At 37.2% G+C, this 20,883-nt stretch overlaps 1 protein-coding gene across 1 annotated transcript; it reads right to left on the bottom strand.

The window, feature by feature from the left end:
• Positions 1-5,776: 5,776 nt before the first annotated feature.
• LOC134755649 (FERM domain-containing protein 5) lies at positions 5,777-19,638 on the bottom strand. The gene is made up of 12 exons (XM_063692175.1): positions 19,379-19,638; positions 19,194-19,298; positions 19,071-19,113; positions 18,129-18,305; positions 15,850-15,950; positions 15,332-15,472; positions 13,890-14,042; positions 12,778-12,866; positions 12,311-12,446; positions 10,934-11,006; positions 8,413-8,571; positions 5,777-7,315 (listed from the first exon to the last, which is right to left on the bottom strand). The coding sequence occupies exons 1-12, from the start codon at positions 19,460-19,462 to the stop codon at positions 6,993-6,995; spliced, it is 1,584 nt and encodes a 527-aa protein (XP_063548245.1). The 5' UTR covers positions 19,463-19,638; the 3' UTR covers positions 5,777-6,992.
• Positions 19,639-20,883: the final 1,245 nt, after the last annotated feature.

The raw sequence follows: 20,883 nt of genomic DNA, 5'->3' as shown, positions 1-20,883 counted from the left end.
TTCCTATCATATTATATGTACAGTCGCCATCAGATATATCGTAGCGGCCGAAGCGCTCACAAATATCTGAACACGCCTCTATTGTCAAGGCGTTAGAGTGCGTGTTCAGATATTTTTGAGCACCTTGGCTGCTCCGATATATCTGATGGCGACTGTACTATGACATGCACATTGGAGTTGGCGGGAGAGAGAATGCTTTTTGTTGGCATTTTTAGTTTTAGTTCCTCAAAAAGTATTAGAAATATAAGCTACGAACTGTCACAGTCACCGGTGTAAATATGAGGGCGTTCAAATATTACGTAACGCAATTTGGGGGAGTCTTGTAAAACGTTACGATGCGTTACAGCGGCGGGAGGGAGGGTTGGAAATTGTGTTACGTAATATTTGAACGCCCCCTATGTAAGAACATAAAATATTGATTCTAGTGCTTTCCGACTAATTTCACACAAGATTCGACTATCTTCTAATAACATTTTACTAGCTCTGTTTCTTACGTTTTCTTGATTTTGTTCTGTACTATTTGTGCTAAAATCCCTTATTTCAAAATTCATACTTGATTCAGACCCCAAAGAATATTGCAATAATAGTCGATCACAGGGACCGGACAACCCTTTCCGCGATAAAACCCTTTCAATGGGCGACACTTAAACACGGCTAACACATTGAAATCTACGGTAGTGTATGAAAAGGAAAGAAAATACGTGTCTAGTCAAAGAACGCCGCCGTCGCCGCCGACGATCGCTCGGATTCGAAGTAATGTGTGCTTTATGAACAAGGTAGACGACTTAAATTAGCACGCTTATATGCTAAAAGGGAAGCCCTTTATAAGGCTAACCCTTATACGCAATATGCAAGGTGTTGGTGAGCGGATGATAAGGGTTTTGTAAGGGTATTTGGGCTACCGATTACTCAAATGTGGTAGCTTTATATAAGGGTTTTTAAAACCAAAACAAAGGGTTTCGTCTGGCAAAGGGTATGGTGAGTTAAGCCTTATGCAATACCCTTATAAAACCCCGATAAGGGATAGCGGGCCGGTCCCTGGTCGATCGGTACTAACATTTAAAATAACTTACATTACAAGCAAAAAAAATAATTAAAAAGTTTGCTAAAGCGTTCTCTCTCCCGCTCACACGTGGTTCTTAAACCACGGTTTACATTGTTATTTGTTTGTTGCTTATTTTGAGGTATTTTTAATAATAAAACGAATAAACTTTTCGGCAGGATATTTTATTCAAAACCTCTAAGATTTTCCAAAACCTTACCGTAACTACCTAGTCTTAGTTCAACTACTAATAATTTGTGGCCACACACTGTCAATGAAGTTACTTTCGTTTGAGAAGTAATGACGAAAGTATGGACGAATTATTGACAGATATACGCAACGAGCTATATGCTATACGATTACATTTAGTAGTTTAGAACCTTAAATTACGCTTTTCACAATTTAATTTACATATACTCAAAATGTATATTAAATATAGTATGAATTTTCTCAAATGACTTTTACGCCTAAGAGTCCTAAGACCCTAATGATTAAGGTCTTAGGCGTAATAATCATTTGAGAAACGATGGCTTTTGTTTAACTGAATAGGGCCTAATCTGGTAACAAAATGTGTGTGACATTTGGTAACATTTGTGGCTACAGGGCCTACCGCGAACCACGTTCGACATGTTGCCTCTCTGTCGCACTTGTAAATGTGTACTTAAGTATGACAGGGAGGCAACACGTCGAACGTGGTTCGCGGTAGGCCCTCTGATGGTTAGTAGCAGTAACACTTGGAAACGTTCTACAAAAAGTAACTGCGGTGTGGATGCACCTAAATATTTTAACGAAATACTTCTGGCGTAAATATATACGTTAAACCAATAGGCTGAGGTATTTTATTGACGTATTAGTTATGCTAGTGTAATAAGCGCCATTTGCACCATCACACTAACCCGGGGTGAACCGGTTAACCCCGGGTCAGTGGGATGGTGCAAGTGGCGCTAACACATATGCGATACAAGAATACTGTCATAATTTATTGACAGTGTGTGCCACATTGACAGAATGTACAGACGCTAACTGTAAGTCGGCGTAAAGGAATGAGAATATAAAAATAAGTTTTGTATAAATATCAACTTAATTCTTTAGCCGTTGGTCCATGGAGAAAAAAACCCACTGCGAAAATCTAGTCGCCGAGTGTAGGTCTACAGTAATCTAAATAAAATTGTTTATTTTACCAGCGTGATAAAATTATAAGCTACTGAAAGTCGAACCAAAACTCAAGATCAGTGTTTAAAGTAAAATGTGCCGTCTCGTTCTCACAAATCTAGGCTTTTTTAGTTATATTCGTCAGTTCTATTGCGTCACGTTTTAGTATGTAATTTTCTCCTTTGTATGGGCGTGACGTAGTGGACATTAAATTTTCATACAAAAGTATGGCATTATTTTAGACTCCACTTATTGGGATTCCCACTAGGTAGTCAGAATCATCGATCCTGAGTCTAAACCTAAGTCCTGAGTGAAGAACTGTGAGAAAATCAGAAACTTGTGGGCAACCAAAAATGATGCCTACAAAGCCAGGAAATCCTAGATCCCCTCATGGGCCACCAAAAATGTTGACTACAGTCTTTCAACATTTTTAACACTAATAGTACCTATTTATTGTAAGGTAAAACACTCATTGATGGGCATTATTGTTCAAAGCATGCTATATGCATTTTATTTGTCTGCTGTAACATGTCTTAGCTAAAGATCATTTTGGCTCAACCTTCAAGTCCTTCAACAGCTTAAAAACTATATTAATAGGTACATGGCCATATTTAATTCACTAACAATATCAGATAACTTTGATTTCTTTATTATCGGCAAAAGAGAAAATCAGATGAGTATTACTGTGTGCGTATAGGTTTTTTTTCTAAAAAAACAGGCTAAGCAATGCTATGGTATATTTCTATCTTAATTATATAATTTATATTATAGGTACTTCAACAGTTTTTTTACCCGACTAAAGCAAAGGTGTAAATAATGATTATTGATAAAGGTAGGAATAAATATTTTTAGAACATCTTAAAAAAGGAACAAGTCATTTCATATTGATTGTTAGGCAAAATATTTCAATTTAATCGTTTTAGTAGCATATATTGCTATTTAGATACTTGGTTAAATACATGTCATTATTATTTGTTACAAAATACTAGAAATTATGTTTTTTTAATACTACCTACCATTGCATTGTTTAACCGGCATCCAGAAATTCTATAAACGCATGACTAGGCGAAGTCTTACTCTTTACTCTAAAACACTCACTCTAATAAGGCGTTATTAACAATAACAAACGAATAATAAAATTAATAGCAATTCAAGTAACAACAAATAAAAATAATAAGTACATTTCTTTACAATTCCTTAGTGGTTAAAATTGTTTAATGTCAATAATTGTGCATGTATTTTATTAATATTAAGCTTAAATTCTATAAAAATAAAATAAACCTTGAGGAACGTTTAAAAAGATCTATACTTACATTTGTCAATTATATTATATATTTTCAGTATGACTAGCGTGAAATTCCTTATGGCACAATAATATTGACCGTATAGAAACCTCATTTTACAGATTGAAAAAGTCAGTTGGGACAACTGCGACTACCCGTCAATAAAAGGTTAGGCCCGTCCACCATGACCAACCTTATGGACGCACTTGCCCCGACTGACTTAACAATACTTAAATCCTGAGTTATTATATACATTTTAAGTAGGATTTCGTTAAACAAAATAAATGCTCTGTGTAAATTATGTCTAAAAAAATAAATAAACTTGGAAGACTATTGCCAAGTGGAATGTAACAAAAGCAAGCATGAGATTCATAGGCAGGTAGGTGCTCACAAATATCTGAACACGCCTCTATTGTCAAGCCGTTGGAGTGCGTGTTCAGATATTTTTGAGCACCTCGGCCTGATATATCTGATGGGGACTACCTAGTCAATTTCCAATGTTAAGTGTCAGAGTGGGAGCCCGAAAACTCAAATTGGGGACTTTGGCAGACCCCGCCGCCGATGGCGGGATGAACTAAGGTCTGTTTTTTTTATTCCGTAGACTAAAATGACGTTTCATGTGTAAGACATGACATTTCTTAGTACCACATGAAATGTCATTTTAGTCTACGGAATAAAAAAACAGAATATAGACTCCTTTTTGAAGGAGATGCCACACAGCATTGGAAAGAGATCTGTGGAGAAATTGGGGGGCGTTTGCTCAGCAGTGGGACACGTACGGCTACAAATAATAATAATGTGTCAAAACTCAAAATTTGTGCGATTGTGAATTTACATTACTCGTGTTACGTGTGAGCCTTTTATACGGATTGGCTTTAATAACAGATAATAAACTAAAATAAACATAATTAACAATTGTAAACCACTCACCGCTATACGTGACAATGTGTCCAGTTAAAAACGAGCCTCAATTGCTGTGCCCTTACAGGGTCTGTATTCCATGTAATATAATAATAATAATAAAGACATTTGAAAACCTTCATGCATTGCGATAAGGCTTCGATTGATTATTTTAAAATTATCATTAAAAAAATAGTTTACATGACAGTTACACAAAATGAACTTACAGGTTGTATGAGTTGTTTCTAAAAATACTGATGCTATTCCATTTTTCTTAGACGGACTATGATACCAATTGTTACCTTAGGCGTATCATCAGGATTTTTAATACAACCTGCATGGTATCAACAAATAAGTACAAATATTTGTACCATGTTTTTTGTTAAATATTGACATTAAGTAGTAAGTATAAGATTTATATTCGCCAACTAATACTAAATTGTATCCGACATACATAAAGGTCGATTTTAACAAAAATACAATACAACAGTAAAAACTCACTTAATGCTTGTAAGACGTACTAAAATATGAACCATTAACACATTCACTGTCAGCGACCCGCTAGGCGGGTTCTCTGTTCGTAGACGCTTTTCGCTACAAAGCGGAAAAGCCATGTTATTGGCTACACTACGAAAGTGTTAATATTTATTGCAATGATTATTTCGTTATGAACCAATATACATAACAGTGACTTGATAATAAAATAAGCGACTATCACAAAAGGTTGTGCTTAGATTAAAAATGTTTGTGCTATTCTGAAATATAATTGTACTGTAAAAAAAGCGTATAGCGGTGACCTAACCTAATTTGCAGACTATTTTAAGTTTTGAAAATCAAGAAATCGGAAAAATTTGACACTTTGGAATCGTCTCGTTTGCCAAAACACATATTGCCGTTCTTTTTCTTTAGTTAAGTACCAAATTCGAATCTTAAAAACACATTCTTTCGACGACGAAATCGACACATATACTAGAGCTAAAGGTTTTTAGTCCAGTGAACTGGAGGCCCAAGTGGAGTGTTTTTTTAACCATTTTTAGGGTTCCGTACCCAAAGGGTATAAACTGGACCCTATTACTAAGACTCCGCTGTCTGTCTGTCACCAGGCTGTGTCTCATCAACCGTGATAGCTAGACAGTTAAAATTTTCACAGATGATGTATTTCTGTTGCCGCTATAACAACAAATACTAAAAAGTACGGAACCCTCGGTGCGCGAGTCCGACTCGCAATTGGCCGGTTTTTTGAGAGATGTGACGAATAACAAGTTACCTTGTGTACTTTTACCCCTATTTTCATAAAACTTTACAAGCCTCAATTAGTTATTTTAATAGATATACTATTAATAGCGAATTGTGACTTGTGTGTGAATAGTTTTTTTTTTATGTTATGTAGGTATTGTTATAGTTTCGAATTTCGTACTTATTAAAGCCTAGCTAGATAATCACTTCCGGAATCCTCTAAGAACATTTTAAATGTTGCACTTCGGGTCCATTTAAAGGAACTAGTATTAGATATAGTCAGCAGTTATTTTATACATAGTTATTATTTATTTCTTTGTTACATCATGGATTTTTCGTTTGGCAAAAGCTTAAAAAGAAGGTGGATGAAAGATTTGTTTAGAGTTTTTATAAGGTACTTTGTTATTTATAAAAAATTAAGTGACTTTCATTTCTCTCTACCAGGGCAATATACTTACGTTGATTTGAAATAGATTTAGTACCTATATATTACAGGCTGTCGCATAATTATAAAGCATATTTTCAAGAGGCCATTTTGGCCTGTTTCGACCATTTATCTTTTTATATGGTTACTAAGATATTTCTAAGTTACAAGTTGTGTGTTTTATCTAGTACCTAAATGTTTTTTGTGCATTTTTATTATTTTATACCTCTTACATTTTTTAATTACTAGGAACTGAAGAACATTCCAAATAAAGGATAATTATCAGATAGAAATAACAGATATTAAAGCACCGAAATTCCGTCGCATTTGCACTCGGACTTAAATTTGACACTAGACCTTAAAGACAAATGAAAGTCACGACATTTTTTCTCAAAAGCGTTCAGATTCCGACATTCTCATGCCAGCGTTCGAAAATACGTACCTACTTCTAAAATATTTCCGTGCTATACTATATTTTACAACCGACTTTTTCCTATCGTACAAATCTCACAGGGCATGGTTTTTTTTGGAAATGACAACCTCATTTACAAAGTCTCCGTTAACTGGTCTTATTTACGCGAATATTTGCTAACAAAAGTATAAGTTTATAGAAGTGTATTAAGTATATATGTGGCCGGGAATTAAGAAACATAATTCAAAAAGGAAAGAAGTATATTTTCTATTTCGTCAAGATTTGTGGAATAAAATTAACCGGCAGCCAATTGAAATGATTGCTAATAAGAAAACAGGAGTCAATGAAGCTAAAAACTGCTCATTTTTCACAAAAGATGTCGCTACTATAACAACTCGGTTAGAGCACGCGAGAAATTTAATATTTAGTTTTAAACAATGAAATCACCTGTATAAACTTACGCTTTTAGCCGATTAACTGCCATCCAGAGACGCCTTAATATTAATACCCTACGCGCAAATTAAACCTCCTACCTCGATAAAATCAGAAGAACTCCAACACCTTTTTCTTCAAATACTCCTTCAACGGCGCATAGTAATGATGTCTCAGCGACACCAACTCCGGTTTCCTCTTCAACGGTCTGAACAACGCCCAATCAGTTTCAAACACAAGCAAGGCGATCAAAGCCAAGGACAACCACACGAATAGGAAGGAGGGTATGAAGGTGCGCAAGAGGGAGAAGGGGCGAGGGGGCGGCTGGAGGGCGGGAGGGGGACGCCAGTCGTCGGGGGGCGGGGCGCCCGTGCCGCCCGACTCGGAGGAGGAGGGGCACGAGTCGCGGAGAATGTATTCGGAGGCGAAGGGGACTGGAACGAAGAGAAATAATAGGTTAAAATTAGAATAACCGTAAAATTTTACATTTAAAACCCTCAACAGCGCCATCTTTTGCATTAAAATGTATCTAGGAATCACACGGAGTTACTAAAAACTAAAAAGCTGTCTTTTCATATCCAATAGTTTATTAATTCGTGAAGAGTCATGACTGGTGTATCACAAAACCTATCCAGAAAACCGCAACTAAATCGGTCGGTTTGTTTCGATGTTGAGAATATTGCGAAAATTTTTGTGGTCCGTTTTAAAATTGTTTTCATAAGTTACATTGGGTACCTACTTGAAAACCGCAATTAAATCGGTCGGTTTCTTTCGGAGTTATTGAGAATATTGCGAAACATTTTCTGGTTCGTTTGTTTTCATTAGTTAGATAGAGTATATTATTTTATAACTTATAAGTCAATTTTAATTTAGTATGACGGATTCCGTCAGTTAAGATAGTTTTGGAAACATCGGACGATGGTGAGGTTACAGGAGTTCCTTGAAGTGTTTTCATGACATCTATAGAGGAGGCATTCGTAATCAATCAACAATTTAAAAGCATAGCACATCTTCGGTATAAACTACCATAGTCTGTATCATTCAAACATACAGTTGGACTTTGCGAAAAATTACGATACTGGACTTATATTGACCGGGATATAGACCGTGATTACCTTTTGTATTATGTTGAAAGTGAACGCAGCCGACGCGCAAGAATGAGGGTAGACAGAGCGCTGTCTACACAACTTTGACACCCACCCGCTATCTTCAGTCACCCGTGAACATGATGCATGTAATTGCGTCGAAATATCGGGAGCTCACAAATAATACAAAAGGTAATCACGGTCTATATCCTGGTCAATATAAGTCTAGTGAAACTAACCGTGAATCATTCAAAACTCTAATTACGATACTGATTTGACACGATTTTATTACTATAAAGAAATAAATTCAGAAAATTCAACAACTAGTGTCCTGCCCTCTAAATTACCTCGTCAAAACTAGTGTACGGCGAGTTGCAAAAGAGCATGGCCACTTTATGAATGAATTCCATTACGGAAGTGGTCATGTACCTACACTAGCAACTCACCCGGTTTGTCCTGAGCCCTCAGCTCCTGTGGGGCCAGCGCTATGTCGACGGCGGGCCCGGCCAGCAGGCAAGCCCCGTTGCACATCTCGGCCCCCCCTGCTAGGCCCCCACTTTCTTCTAAAGGTGCACTGTGCGTTGATCGAGGTAGGCTGCTGTATCCTGGAATATTATGAATGTTTGTGTAAATTTTGTTAACATTTATTTTGCGAAAATCCATGACAGTTGAAAATGTCACTAAATAAATGTCTATATGTGTCGTTTTCAAGCAAAAGGTACCTTGTTGTCGCTTACAATAAAGATGAAATTTACTATTATCTTTATTCGTATAACCAGTCAGAGCGTCCTTATGGCAAGCGACAATATGGTACCTTTTGCTTGAAAACGACACATATGTAAATTAGTAACCCATAAGTCGACTAAAGCCGAAAACTTCTTCACTACATTTAATTTAAAGGGTAATTTTACACTAAAGTTTGGTACATAGCTAATAAACCAAATGAGATAAATTAATAAAGCGAAATAAAAATTGCTTAAAATATACTTAGCAACTAATGGTTCCATTGCCCGGTGATGACATAATTATCATGGTAATTAAGCTAATTAGGCAAGCAATAGGGGATATTACTGCAATGTTCTGCCACCAGAATGCAGCACTAGCCCGTTTAGTAAACCATAGAGTAACTTATACATACTGTACCTTTAACAGTTTTTTGACAAGTTTTCAGAGATAATAAAATATGACATGGATACACCAAGGCGGTTTGTTTACAGGGAACCTACCGGGAAACACGAATCCGAAATTATGCTATCTGCCTCTTTATCGCTCTTGCAGAGTGACAGAGATGTTAGATAACGAAATTTTGGTTTTCTTGTTTTGCGATAGACCCTCAGATTGTAGTAGTGGCGCCCCCTGCGCAGTTTCGCGTAATATTGATCAAAATCTTACCTTATAAAATGTTGATCAAGTAGTAGGTGCTAAGTAGGTGATCATGCTTCAACCGAGACGAGCCCGAGCGTCTCAATTTGAAAGGTGCAAGTTAAATCATCATGAAAAAAAAATACCAAAAGAAAATTCTATGGCAAATAAAGATGGGGCAAAGCGCATATATTTAAGAACAAATTAAAGCTACAGCATAAAGATGTTTAATTATTTTCACATTGATAAAATTTAGATAAATACATAAAATAAAATAGAAAAGAATAGAGAAATGAAGGTGTGATAAAAACAAAAAATAATAGAATGAAGTGTTTTATTAACCAGATAATAATAATAAAGCAAGTTTTCTAATAACTATTAAAGCTTAAAAAAATGGTATAGTATTTATAAAATATATAAATTCATGGCAAAAAAAAATAATGACTAGATTTATAATGGCAATTAAATTCACAAAACTGTTGGTATAAAAACACCCAAATCACCATACATGTGCGTTTAAAAATTGAGGAGTTCCCTCAATTCCTCAGGGATCCCATCATCAGATCAGAACCAGATTAATATGGGGCCAACTTGGAAGTAGCTCCTTTCGAACGAAAAAAGAATTACTCAAATCGGACCACGGGTCTCGGAATAATCGGTGGCATTACATAAAAAAAAAATAGCCACAACCGAATACAGAACCTCCTCCTTCTATGAAATTGAAGTCGGTTAAAAATAACAGAACAGAACCCGAATATAGCCGGCGCAAAAAAAAAAAGTTGTACCATAAGACATTTTCTGACTAGAACAAAACCAATGGAACTTTTAGTCGCATGCAATGCAATATTGGTCTGAATGACTGTTGTTTTAGGGTTCCGTACCCAAAGACTACTAAGACTCCACTGTCCGTCTGTCTGTCTGTCACCAGGCATACAGAAATACATCATTGGTGAAAATTTCAACTGTCTAGCTATCACGGTTCATGAGAGGCGAACTGTTAATAAGTGGGATTGTTGTTAGGTTGCGTAAGCGGATCATACACATTTTTTTGTACGGTCTCGTTCGCGTCTCTCCTGTAGACATCGCAAAATCAAGCAAATCTAGTGAATTTTCCGCTGCACATACTAAAAGGCGGGACACATTTTTTTTAATTAACGAGTAATTATAGTTATCAAAAATGTGTTTGACCCAAGCGTGCCGGCATACAAAGTCGTGGTCAATAGAACTTGCAAATAATGTATACAAATATGACAGATTTTGTTAGCGTTTGACACATAACCTAACATTTTTACGAAGGTTATTTTCCCTGAAATATTAATAATTAACATTTAATTTAACTATTTTAACTATAAATTTATATAAATAAATTTTTTAAGTATATAGACTGTTGATAAGGTCATGGTTGTCCTTTTGGAGCGAGATTACGAAGTAATGAAGGTAAAATGGTTTGTTTACATAAGTTATATTGACGACGACTTTATCTAGTGTAAGGCGATATGGAGCATGTGCTTATCTACTATTACTTTAGGAACTAGGCAGCACCATTAGGTTGAGAGAGCGTGCTGACATAGAACTTGTGTATGACGACATATATCGTGTGTTTACCGAAGTCGCCCGTCATGGGAGTTGAAGGCGTCGCGGGGACGCTTGACGCTTTCCGCTTACCACCGCCCTCCTCCTAAACAAATATACGTATCAAAAATATCATCCCAAGCTACAGCACAGAATAAATAGTTCTAGGTACAGAAGATTCACTCTCTAAAACTCGTCTATTACGACAGATATGACCGCTAGGTGGCGCAAGCGCGAGCTGGCGTCCGTTCCGTAACGCGCGGCAACTACTATGGCTAGACACCAAAATCGGTGTGGGCCGCATGTACTTGTAGCGACGCGACGAAATTGCGGAGTGAGCCACGCCTGGCTACAGTCTGGTAAACAAATATTGTCAGTAGAAAAAGGCGCGAAATTAAAATATTGTATGAAAGACGCTTCGCGTCTACAATCTACATTTTTCAAATTTGCCGCCTTTTTCTACTGACGGAAATTGTCATTGTCACTGGCATTGCCAAACTATAGTATAGACAATCAATTGAATATACGTAGACGACTCATTAGTTTCGAGATATGTGATTATTTTGAACATATTTTTCACAAAAATTATATGCACTACTTTGTGTATCTTAGAATTTAATTGTCAATGACTTAACTAATGAATAAAATTAAAGCAAAAACTAACCTGAGAGTCCCTGGGTGGCAGTAGTCCGTCTCGCTCTAGTACCTTCCGCTCTGTGCGTCCCACGTATTTAAACTTGGTGCCCCATTCCACCCCCAGAGTAGTCTAATACACCCGATGTAAGTATGAATTTTCTCAAATGATTTTTACGCCTAAGACCCTAATCTGTTAAACAAAAGCCATTGTTTATTTTGTGCAAACGGTCGCCCATTCTGTCTGAACTCATGCCCTGCACTCAGACACAATGGCCGACCGCTCACATAAAAGAAACAATGGCTTTTGCTTAACAGATTAGGGTCTTAGGCATAAAAATCATTTGAGAAGATTTATACATCACTGTGTTACTAATAAAATGAAGAATGATTGTCCGAAGAACTTTTTGATCTGGTGCCATCGTCTCGTTTCTATCACCGCACCTCCCGCCAAAGGAGCAAAGCTCATCCTCACTTCTTAGACACATGGCACACCATGAATAAGCGGGCATCCCGCTCGTTTCTTCCCAGAACGTGCAGAATGTGGAATCAGTTGCCTCCTGAGGTATTTCCTTTGTGCTACGACATGGGATTCTTCAAGAAGCGGGTATTTAGGGTTCTCAAGGGTCGGCAATGCTTAAGTGGCTCCTTTGATGTTGCTTATGTCCATGAGCGACGATGACTGCTTCCTATCAGGCGGCTCGTCTGCTCGTTTGCTGACTATCACATAAAATAAAATAAAAGCATTCCTTCAACATATAGATATAATGAATTTACCTGTGAATCTCTTGGCGCTAGTAGTCCATCTCGCTCTAGTATCTCCCGCTCTGTGCGTCCCACGTATTTGAACTTGGTGCCCCATGAGAACAGACCCCCACCGGAGTATACGCATGCGTCGGATGATGACGCCAATCTGCGTGAGCAAAGTTTCAACATAAGGCAAAATAGAGTAAAATTAAACTAAAGTCAACCGTGTCTAGTCAATTTGCATGAGCAAAGTTTAAACATAAGGCAAAAACGCGTGGATTATGCGGGAGCTAACCGCTCGCACAAAAGAAACAATGGCTTTTGTTTAACAGATTAGTGTCTTAGACGTAAAAATCATTTAAGAAAGTTCATACTATGACAAGCAAGCAACCAGTACGCTTTAAAACCTATTGACCATCAGTCCATCACAGCTGTCTACATTTTTAATATAAACCTTAATGCGTTCTAATAAGGTTGGCAATGAAACGAAGACTTACGTAAAGAACAGCATTTGCTCGATGGCGCAGCACCACACGTGGCGACACGCCGGACCGTTGGGACACTTGAAACCCACTGTGTGCTTTTTCTGAAAACAAAAGGAATCTTTACTTTTTAGGGTTCCGTACCCAAAGGGTAAAAACGGGACCCTATTACTAAGACTTCACTGTCTGTCTGCCTGTCACCAGGCTGTATCTCATGAACCGTGATAGCTAGATAGTTCAAATTTTCACAGATGATGTATTTCTGTTGCCACTATAACAACAAATACTAAAAACAGAATAAAATGAATATTTAAGCGGGGCTCCCATACAACAAACGTGATTTTTTATCGTTTTTTGCGTAATGGTACGGAACCCTTCGTGCACGAGTCCGACTCGCACTTGGCCGGTTTTTTACACCATTAAGGATGACTCACGCCAGAACGGTCCGGGTCACCGACACATAATTTTCTACACATATTTTTGACTGGTGATCACGTGATGGTTTCTATCGAAAACGAAGTGTCGGATGAGTCAGCCCTGACCCAGGCCGTTCAACCAGCAACAATGTCGTTAAAATATTTTAAATTATGCTTGTTATTATTACTCAATGTTATTGTTAAATTCAACTTTAAATTCAAAATACCTAATAATTGTACTTTTTTTTCGGAGCAAAGGAATTTTGTATTAACTATAAGTGGAAACTCTTTTGGCCTATGTTCTTACTATATCTTTTACCTTATTGTATTATTATGTGCTGTATGTTTCCCAAATAAATAAAAAAAAAAAAAAAAAAAATAAAAAAATAAAAAAAAAAAAAAATTGCGGCTGTACCGTGGTGGTTTTAAGGTTCAAATTTATGTAATAATATGAGCGCTCGCCTGCATTGAGGTGGTGGTCCTACATTACCAAAACATGTTACAAGTACATACATACATTGTTTCTTTAGCACGCGCTCAGACACGGTAGCCCACCGCTACCACAAAAGAAACAATGGCTTTTGTTTAACAGATTAGATTCTTAGGCGTAAAAATCATTTGAGAAAATTCATACTATAATGTAAGGCGATTGGAACCACCTGGTAAGCAAAAAACGCCAGTATTGGGTGTACATGTATAATAATATCTTACCTCGGGATAGTTGAGGTGTACAATAAACATTCTACCCTCAAAGTTGATCTTGTGCACTTCGTTCCACTTAAAATGGTGCGTTTTTCTACTGCCCTGGAACGTGAGGATGCCGCTGTGGTTGATGCCCAGGTAAAGTTGATTGCTTCTATGATCCTGACGACAAAACAAATAAACAGTTTTGTCAGATGAAAAGGATATGAGTCAAACATTGACAGTGTGACAGCTACTTTAAGTAAAGTCAAAGGGAATTAAATAGACAGAGTGCTTATTCCATACATCAGTTTTGTTACTAAAACGACTATTATGTTCGTAGTCGACATCAGACAGGGTTCGAAATTATCCAGATAATTATAGTCGTTGATAATTATCCCAAGAATGAATGGTGCTATATTTACTTTCTTTGAATTCTTTAGTAAATTTTAAAATCTCGTCTTATAATCTTCGTAAATTTTAGATTATGATCAAATCACGATAATTATAGTGATAATTATCAAGATAACTATCATTGATAATTATCCTTTTAAACCCTGCAAGTAGCGGAATTATCAGTACTGCTACTCGACAATAGATGTCCCGACGAACGGAAAGTCTAATACTGAACGATTTTCAGCTAATATTATAACCGGAACTGTATTTTCAACTCCTGCTTATATACGCCGCACAGGGTCGCGCGGTGGTCGCGCGGCATTGTATTTATACTGCTACTTATGTCAATATTGTAATAAAACGAATGTTGCGAATCAACCATATTTTTTATTAGTCAATCGAATATTTAAAAACAACAAATTCAAAAAACTCCTTAATTTACGATTTACCTCCTTATGTTCAAAGAAATAAATGGTGACAAAATTCATAAAGATAGATTTAAAATACTACTCACCTTTCTTTGTCTCTCGGAAATGAAAAAAAACAACAAATTTTCCTTTGTTTTTTGACCTTTACAAGTTTACACCCATCTACTGCACAATAATTACGTGGTTTCGGCATTTCGAAACGTAGGCGCGGGAAACGTGCGGTGCGAGCGCTCAGGCGGGCGTTCGGCGGCCCTCTGTCGGTTGTATCGTCGACGATACGCGGAGCGGTAGGCATATAGCGCGTGACCTTGAGCGAGTGACGGAGGCCTGGTTTTACCACGGGAATTTTTTTAGGAACTGCGGGTCAAAAATCTTGTTTTCACCTCTAGTATGCGTGTGCCAAACGACTAACCTGTACATCGATTTGTGGTTTTTCTTTGTAATTGGGGTCGAGCGGCTTCCGCTATAAGAAAACTGATGTATGGAGTTACCACTTTTTTCTTACTTATATTTCTCTATGCTTTTGCTCAATAACCCTATTAACGCCATTCCATACCATACAAAATAATTATCATATTATACAAATCGTAAGTATGTTTCTTAATCGTAAGTAAGTAAGTTTCGTAAGATTTTTGACTGAAACTTTACCTTAACAGGATGAGGATCGACGCCATAAGTATCAAGTTGGCACGCAATTTTGAGGAAAGTGCGCTCGGCCTCCTGCGTGGACATGCCTTTCACGCCCCCGCTGCCCCCCGGAGTACCCTCCACTGGCTCCCTATGTAACTCCTGCAATCAGATTATAATTATAATTAGAGATGGGCCGAATATGTACTTTGCCGAATACGAATATTCGGTCGAATATTCGGATCAGATCATACCGAACCGAATATTCAGTAATTTTTTGCCTGTTTTCTTGAATAACTTCTAAACTGTTTATCCTAAAATTATACAAAAAATGTATTTGAGATTCTCATAATGAGCTCTTTCATTTGATATGTAACACGATATAGTTTGAAAAACTTTATTTATTAATTTTCTCATTTACCCCCCAAAAGTAGAGCCGGAGAAAATAGGCTGTGACAGACGGACAGACAGACGCACGAGTGATCCTATAAGGGTTCCGTTTTTTCCTTTTGAGGTACGGAACCCTAAAAAGAACTTACTTGTATCCTAGCTTCAATAGCGTCTGTTTGTCTGAGCAGCAGTCTCATTTCTGTGACGTAGTTACCCACGTGGATGTTCGGGTCATAGTCGCCAAGCTCAACTGAAAAAAAAAGTACAATTATCCTTAATTCGACATCAAAATACTAGAGGGCCTAGCCTTTAACTTTGACCCTCTTTTTTTGCATTATTATCCTAACCAGAATTAGTCAGTATCATTAGGTAGTCAGCATCAATAGTGGCGTATGAAACAACGTGCCAAAATTATCTGCCACCCTTGAATATTTTCGTCATAGATACTCGTATATATCGAGTCTCGACATTTCGCGTTCAATAGTATCTACAAAAAAAATGTTGGCTACAAAAACTTTTCTTCTACTTTTTCCTAATCAGAACACGATACCGAATATGCCCAAACGGATCCCCACTATTTTTGTTACAGTTACATCCTGTATTAGAACCATATGTATGTTTGTTAAGCTATCAGAGAATGGTAGATATTTTTGACGCACAGTCTGATAAATTTAAAGGGAAAACAAACTAATAATCTATACTTTCCCTTTAAATAAAAGAATTGTAATTTAGCTTGTATTTGTAACTTGTAATATAACTGCTTGATAAAAAAATTGCAAAAAATTACAAGTGAAGCGTAGCAACATCGTCTACACTGCATCATCCTAATTAGACTGCTTAGGATAGGAAGGACGCTCCTGATTACACTGTTCTTTTTTTTTTTACTTCATTAGGTACACTAAACAGATATCGTTCAATCATCGCACATAAACTATCGTGAGACATATTTCAAAATATTTATCAGTACGGTTTTTACGGGACGGAGGCTGGATGGATGTTGCCACCTGCATGGAAGCCTATAATACCTAGGGTCAAGCGGCAAGTGTGTTGTGACGATCGCGGGGACATAGTGAGTGCAGTGTGCTTGACTTCGTTCGATACAGCCGCCCTACCAGACCTTCACTTGACGACTCCATCTGCGGACTGCCCCGCGCCCCCCGCCCCCGCCCCATCAGCGCGTCCGCAACGAGCGACGAGGCGGGCGGCGCGGGCAGTGCACGACGTACAACCGCCGCGGACAATCGTGCCTGAGGATGGATTCCCAAAGAATCCGAAACATGTCGCCAAAAGCGACTAAAATTAATAGTGAGTAAAAACCTTACTGATAAATATTTAGATATCGTACAATATCATGAGAAACATACAATTCACATTATGGCTTAAGAACTAGCACGAAATCCAAAACAAGTGTACACAGCATGTTTTCAAATTTAGCGGAAATGTTACAAGTTAATTTAACTATCATAGCTACAGTAAAAAAATATCAGAGAACAAATAACTATCTAAACATAACAATATAAGGGAGTTAAACTTTACATTATTAAGGTTAAACTACACAAATGAAACAAACTTACAGGGTCAAAGCAGATGTCATCAGTCAGTGAGAGAAGAGGAGAAGAGGATGCCAGCCAACCATTTCTTAAACCTAGCAATGTGGGGGTCAAAAATTCTCTTCTAAATTTAGTCACGACAGTGCTAAATTCAGACACGTCCGCCCGCCCTAGGCGACTGAACTGACTGCACTAAATATTATTACACCTATCCTAACTAGGATGCTAAATCATTCAGCTTATCAGAAACCATCCTTGCTCCTCATTAGGATATCCTTACTTGCTAAACGCGATTTAGGATTCTAAATCATTTAGAATCCTAAATTTAGCAAAGTGTAATAATCCTTACTGTACAAATGCTGAAATGGCCACAGACGTGTGCATTAATTTTATTGTTTTGTTTTGCTAGATGGCAGAATTAAAACATTATCGATATGTCAAATGTTATCATTACTTTAATTAATGTTATCTACCTTTAGTTACTGGAATAATCTATAGAGGACACACAATTGGGGACAACAAAATATTCCTAATTATTGTAATGCCATCAGTAAGTTTCCAAAATTGCGAAATTGCTACATTGACAAGTTTCGGAAACTTATATTTTCATGTTTTTAGTATTTGTTGTTATAGCGGCAACAGAAATACATCATCTGTGAAAATTTCACCTGTCTAGCTATCACAGTTCATGAGATACAGCCTGGTGACAGACCCACAGACAGACAGACAGATAGACACACAGACAGACAGAGGAGTCTTAGTAATAGTCCCGTTTTTACCCTTTGGGTACAGAACCCTAAAAAGGGACAAAACCTATTTAAACTAGAGGCATGTGTTTAAAAAAAAAAAATATGCAAGTAAAGAATATGAATTCATACTTTGGATAATTAGGGCTCCAAGCATAGCTGCCTCATTTGAAGTGCAATAAAGTCTCCCATGTAGCAGGTCTCTCTTCAGTTGCAGGTAGATCTGGAACCTCGTGACATCTTCCTTGAGAAGCAGCGGGTTGGGCGGGTAGAACTTCACCCGGAAACTGAACAGTATTGGCGATGCATCTGTGACGCATAAGAATCATAATCAAAAAATACAGTAAGAAAGGAATGAATTGTAAGGTAAGTGTGGGGACGTGGACACTGACACGATGGGACAGAGAGCGATTGGAGGCCTTTGAAATGTGGTGTTGGCGGAAGATGCTAAGGATTAGCTGGACAGAAAGGAAGAATAACGTTGAGGTACTAAGCATGGCAGGAGGGAAGAGCCTGTTAGCCACAATAGCTAACAGAAGGGGCAAGATGGTTGGCCACCTGATGCGGCACAACAGATTCTCTTTTAAACATCCTGGACGGCAAGATTAAGGGGAACAGTCGCAAAGAAAGGCCCAAGCTCACATAAACGATAAAGTGTCTGTCGTGTCGTACGAGAGAGTAAAAGGCTGGCCCAGCAAAGAGAAGAGTAGCAATTACTCCACCGATAAGAGCGTAGCTCTTAAATATTGATGATGAAATGTGGGGAAGACCTTCTATCAGGTAAGGCCGTCCACAAGCTCTGTTGTTGCTTTTAACTCTGGTGTTTGTACACAAACTCCATTTACAGGCCAGTAGAGCAGAAAAAGTAATGCAAGCGCTTTTATCAAAATTTTCGTAATAAATGTCTCAATTGAAATCGGGTCTTCCCTTGATGAACGAAAAGGGAAAAAAAACGTAAAAATTGGCTGATTATTAGCTATTTTAATATTAATATAGCTATTAAAATAGGAGATGCAATAGTAGTTATTGTTTTGCACAAATCGGATGACAAATCAAACTATAAACAACAGTTACCTTTGACTTGTTTCAATATTAACTTCGCCATGTGCAGCCAGTGCTGAAAAACAGATGATTAATTAATAATCAACGATTTAAATGTACAAGATATCTACAGGATAATGTTTGTGGTGGTCTCACCCTCTGACCGCCGGCGTCCACATATCGCAGCCCGAAATAGTCAGTCTCCGTGAGGTTCAACTGTTGGCATACATGCTCTAGCAAGTATTTGCCCTTGTAACTCGGCTGAAACGTAAACCAGCCGTCAGTATACAACATTTTCGATATTACTTAAGAATTAACAATATTAGCGTAGTATTACTTACGTGGAATTCACATTCTAATATCTCTGTATCCTCTAAAAGTCGCACTGTACATTTATAAACAATATCGCCTCGACTTTTGAACATGTCGGTTTGTGCTGTTTACTCGTGTTTTTATAATACAAGCTAACATTTAATAATTTAACATTTTTAATTAAATCCACTGCATTAACTTTGTTTTGGTTCCATTTATAAATTAGTGATAATTTTCATTTGTTTCATTTACAATTTCGCATTAGAATTTTTTGTATGAATGAGGTATGGGGAGGGGAAGGGGATGATGACATTTCTTCGATGGCTTTCGTTCAAAATTAAAAAAGCAATTTTATGAAAAACGTACTCGAGACAATATTGTATTGTAATTTCATAAGTTCATTACGCTGTTAAATAGCAAAATAATAAAACTTTTTTTTTGCTTATTTTTCACTTTATCAATATAGTTGAATTAAAAAATCTCTAGTTATGACCTTAACGGGCACGGATGTGTAATTTGTTACTCTTGAAAACAACTGTTAAATAAAGTAATAAAAGTAGTTTGAACAATGCAATTAAATTGATGAATAAAAATAAAATTGCAATATGTTTATTTTAACATTATTGATTGTTATTTCCGAACGTATTTATTTAACCTGCCTCTTTACAGGTAGTGACGTCATAAACATTCACTAGTTACCAGTGTCAAAAACTATTACCCAGTATAAGGGAAATAAATAATTACTTGTTCATTGTTTCAGCTAAAACGGATATATTTTTTCTTTAGATGAATAATTATGTTCATACGAATATATTTCATATTCCTAAATTCACTTTTGAAGAGAGAGACGAGACACTCCATTTGATTTGATTGCAATAATGTTTTACTTAATACAATAGTGTGCTAATTATGGATTCATTTTATTGGTTCGTGACATATTGTAATTTTATTATGTATTTTAATTAATTTTCATAATAGGCTCAATTATGTATTATGATATGTTTATAGGTATTATTGTAAAATTATATTCTAAAAGAATTTCTTTAATTCGTAAATTAATTTAAAATGGGCATGATTTATTATAATAATTGTATCTCCTTGTGGATTTCACGGGCCTATAAATCCCGGTCTTTAATAGGCTTGCGTGGGGATATAGATCCAACACGTAGAGGCCCCTTGGAGAGTTTTTATGTCATGTAGAACGCCTGCTGGAACCCGTTCACAGGCGCAACAATAGACACCCATGAACCGGTCGCAGCAGGCATTGGGACTATTGTAGAAAAAGTGAACAGTATACCGGTCTATGGATTGAAGTTTGGGTGGACAATGAGACTGGGCTATTGTAAAGACGTCCGGACACCTGCCATAACAATGTTTTCACAAGTTATCGAGGCAGGTGGTGATTTGCCGCTGACTAGATGGGCCCCTGAAACTACCGTCGTAAAGACGACCATCAGGAGCAACACCGGTGTGAGCGGCTCAGGGGTGTCGAGAAGTGTGCACCGCTTTCTACCCAGTGACTGATGTTAACAGC

Source organism: Cydia strobilella, chromosome 3 (genome assembly GCF_947568885.1).
Source record: "Cydia strobilella chromosome 3, ilCydStro3.1, whole genome shotgun sequence".
Lineage (NCBI taxonomy): Eukaryota > Metazoa > Arthropoda > Insecta > Lepidoptera > Tortricidae > Cydia > Cydia strobilella.
Note: the sequence above shows the minus strand (reverse complement) of the source record. Positions and strands in the feature narration are given on the sequence as shown.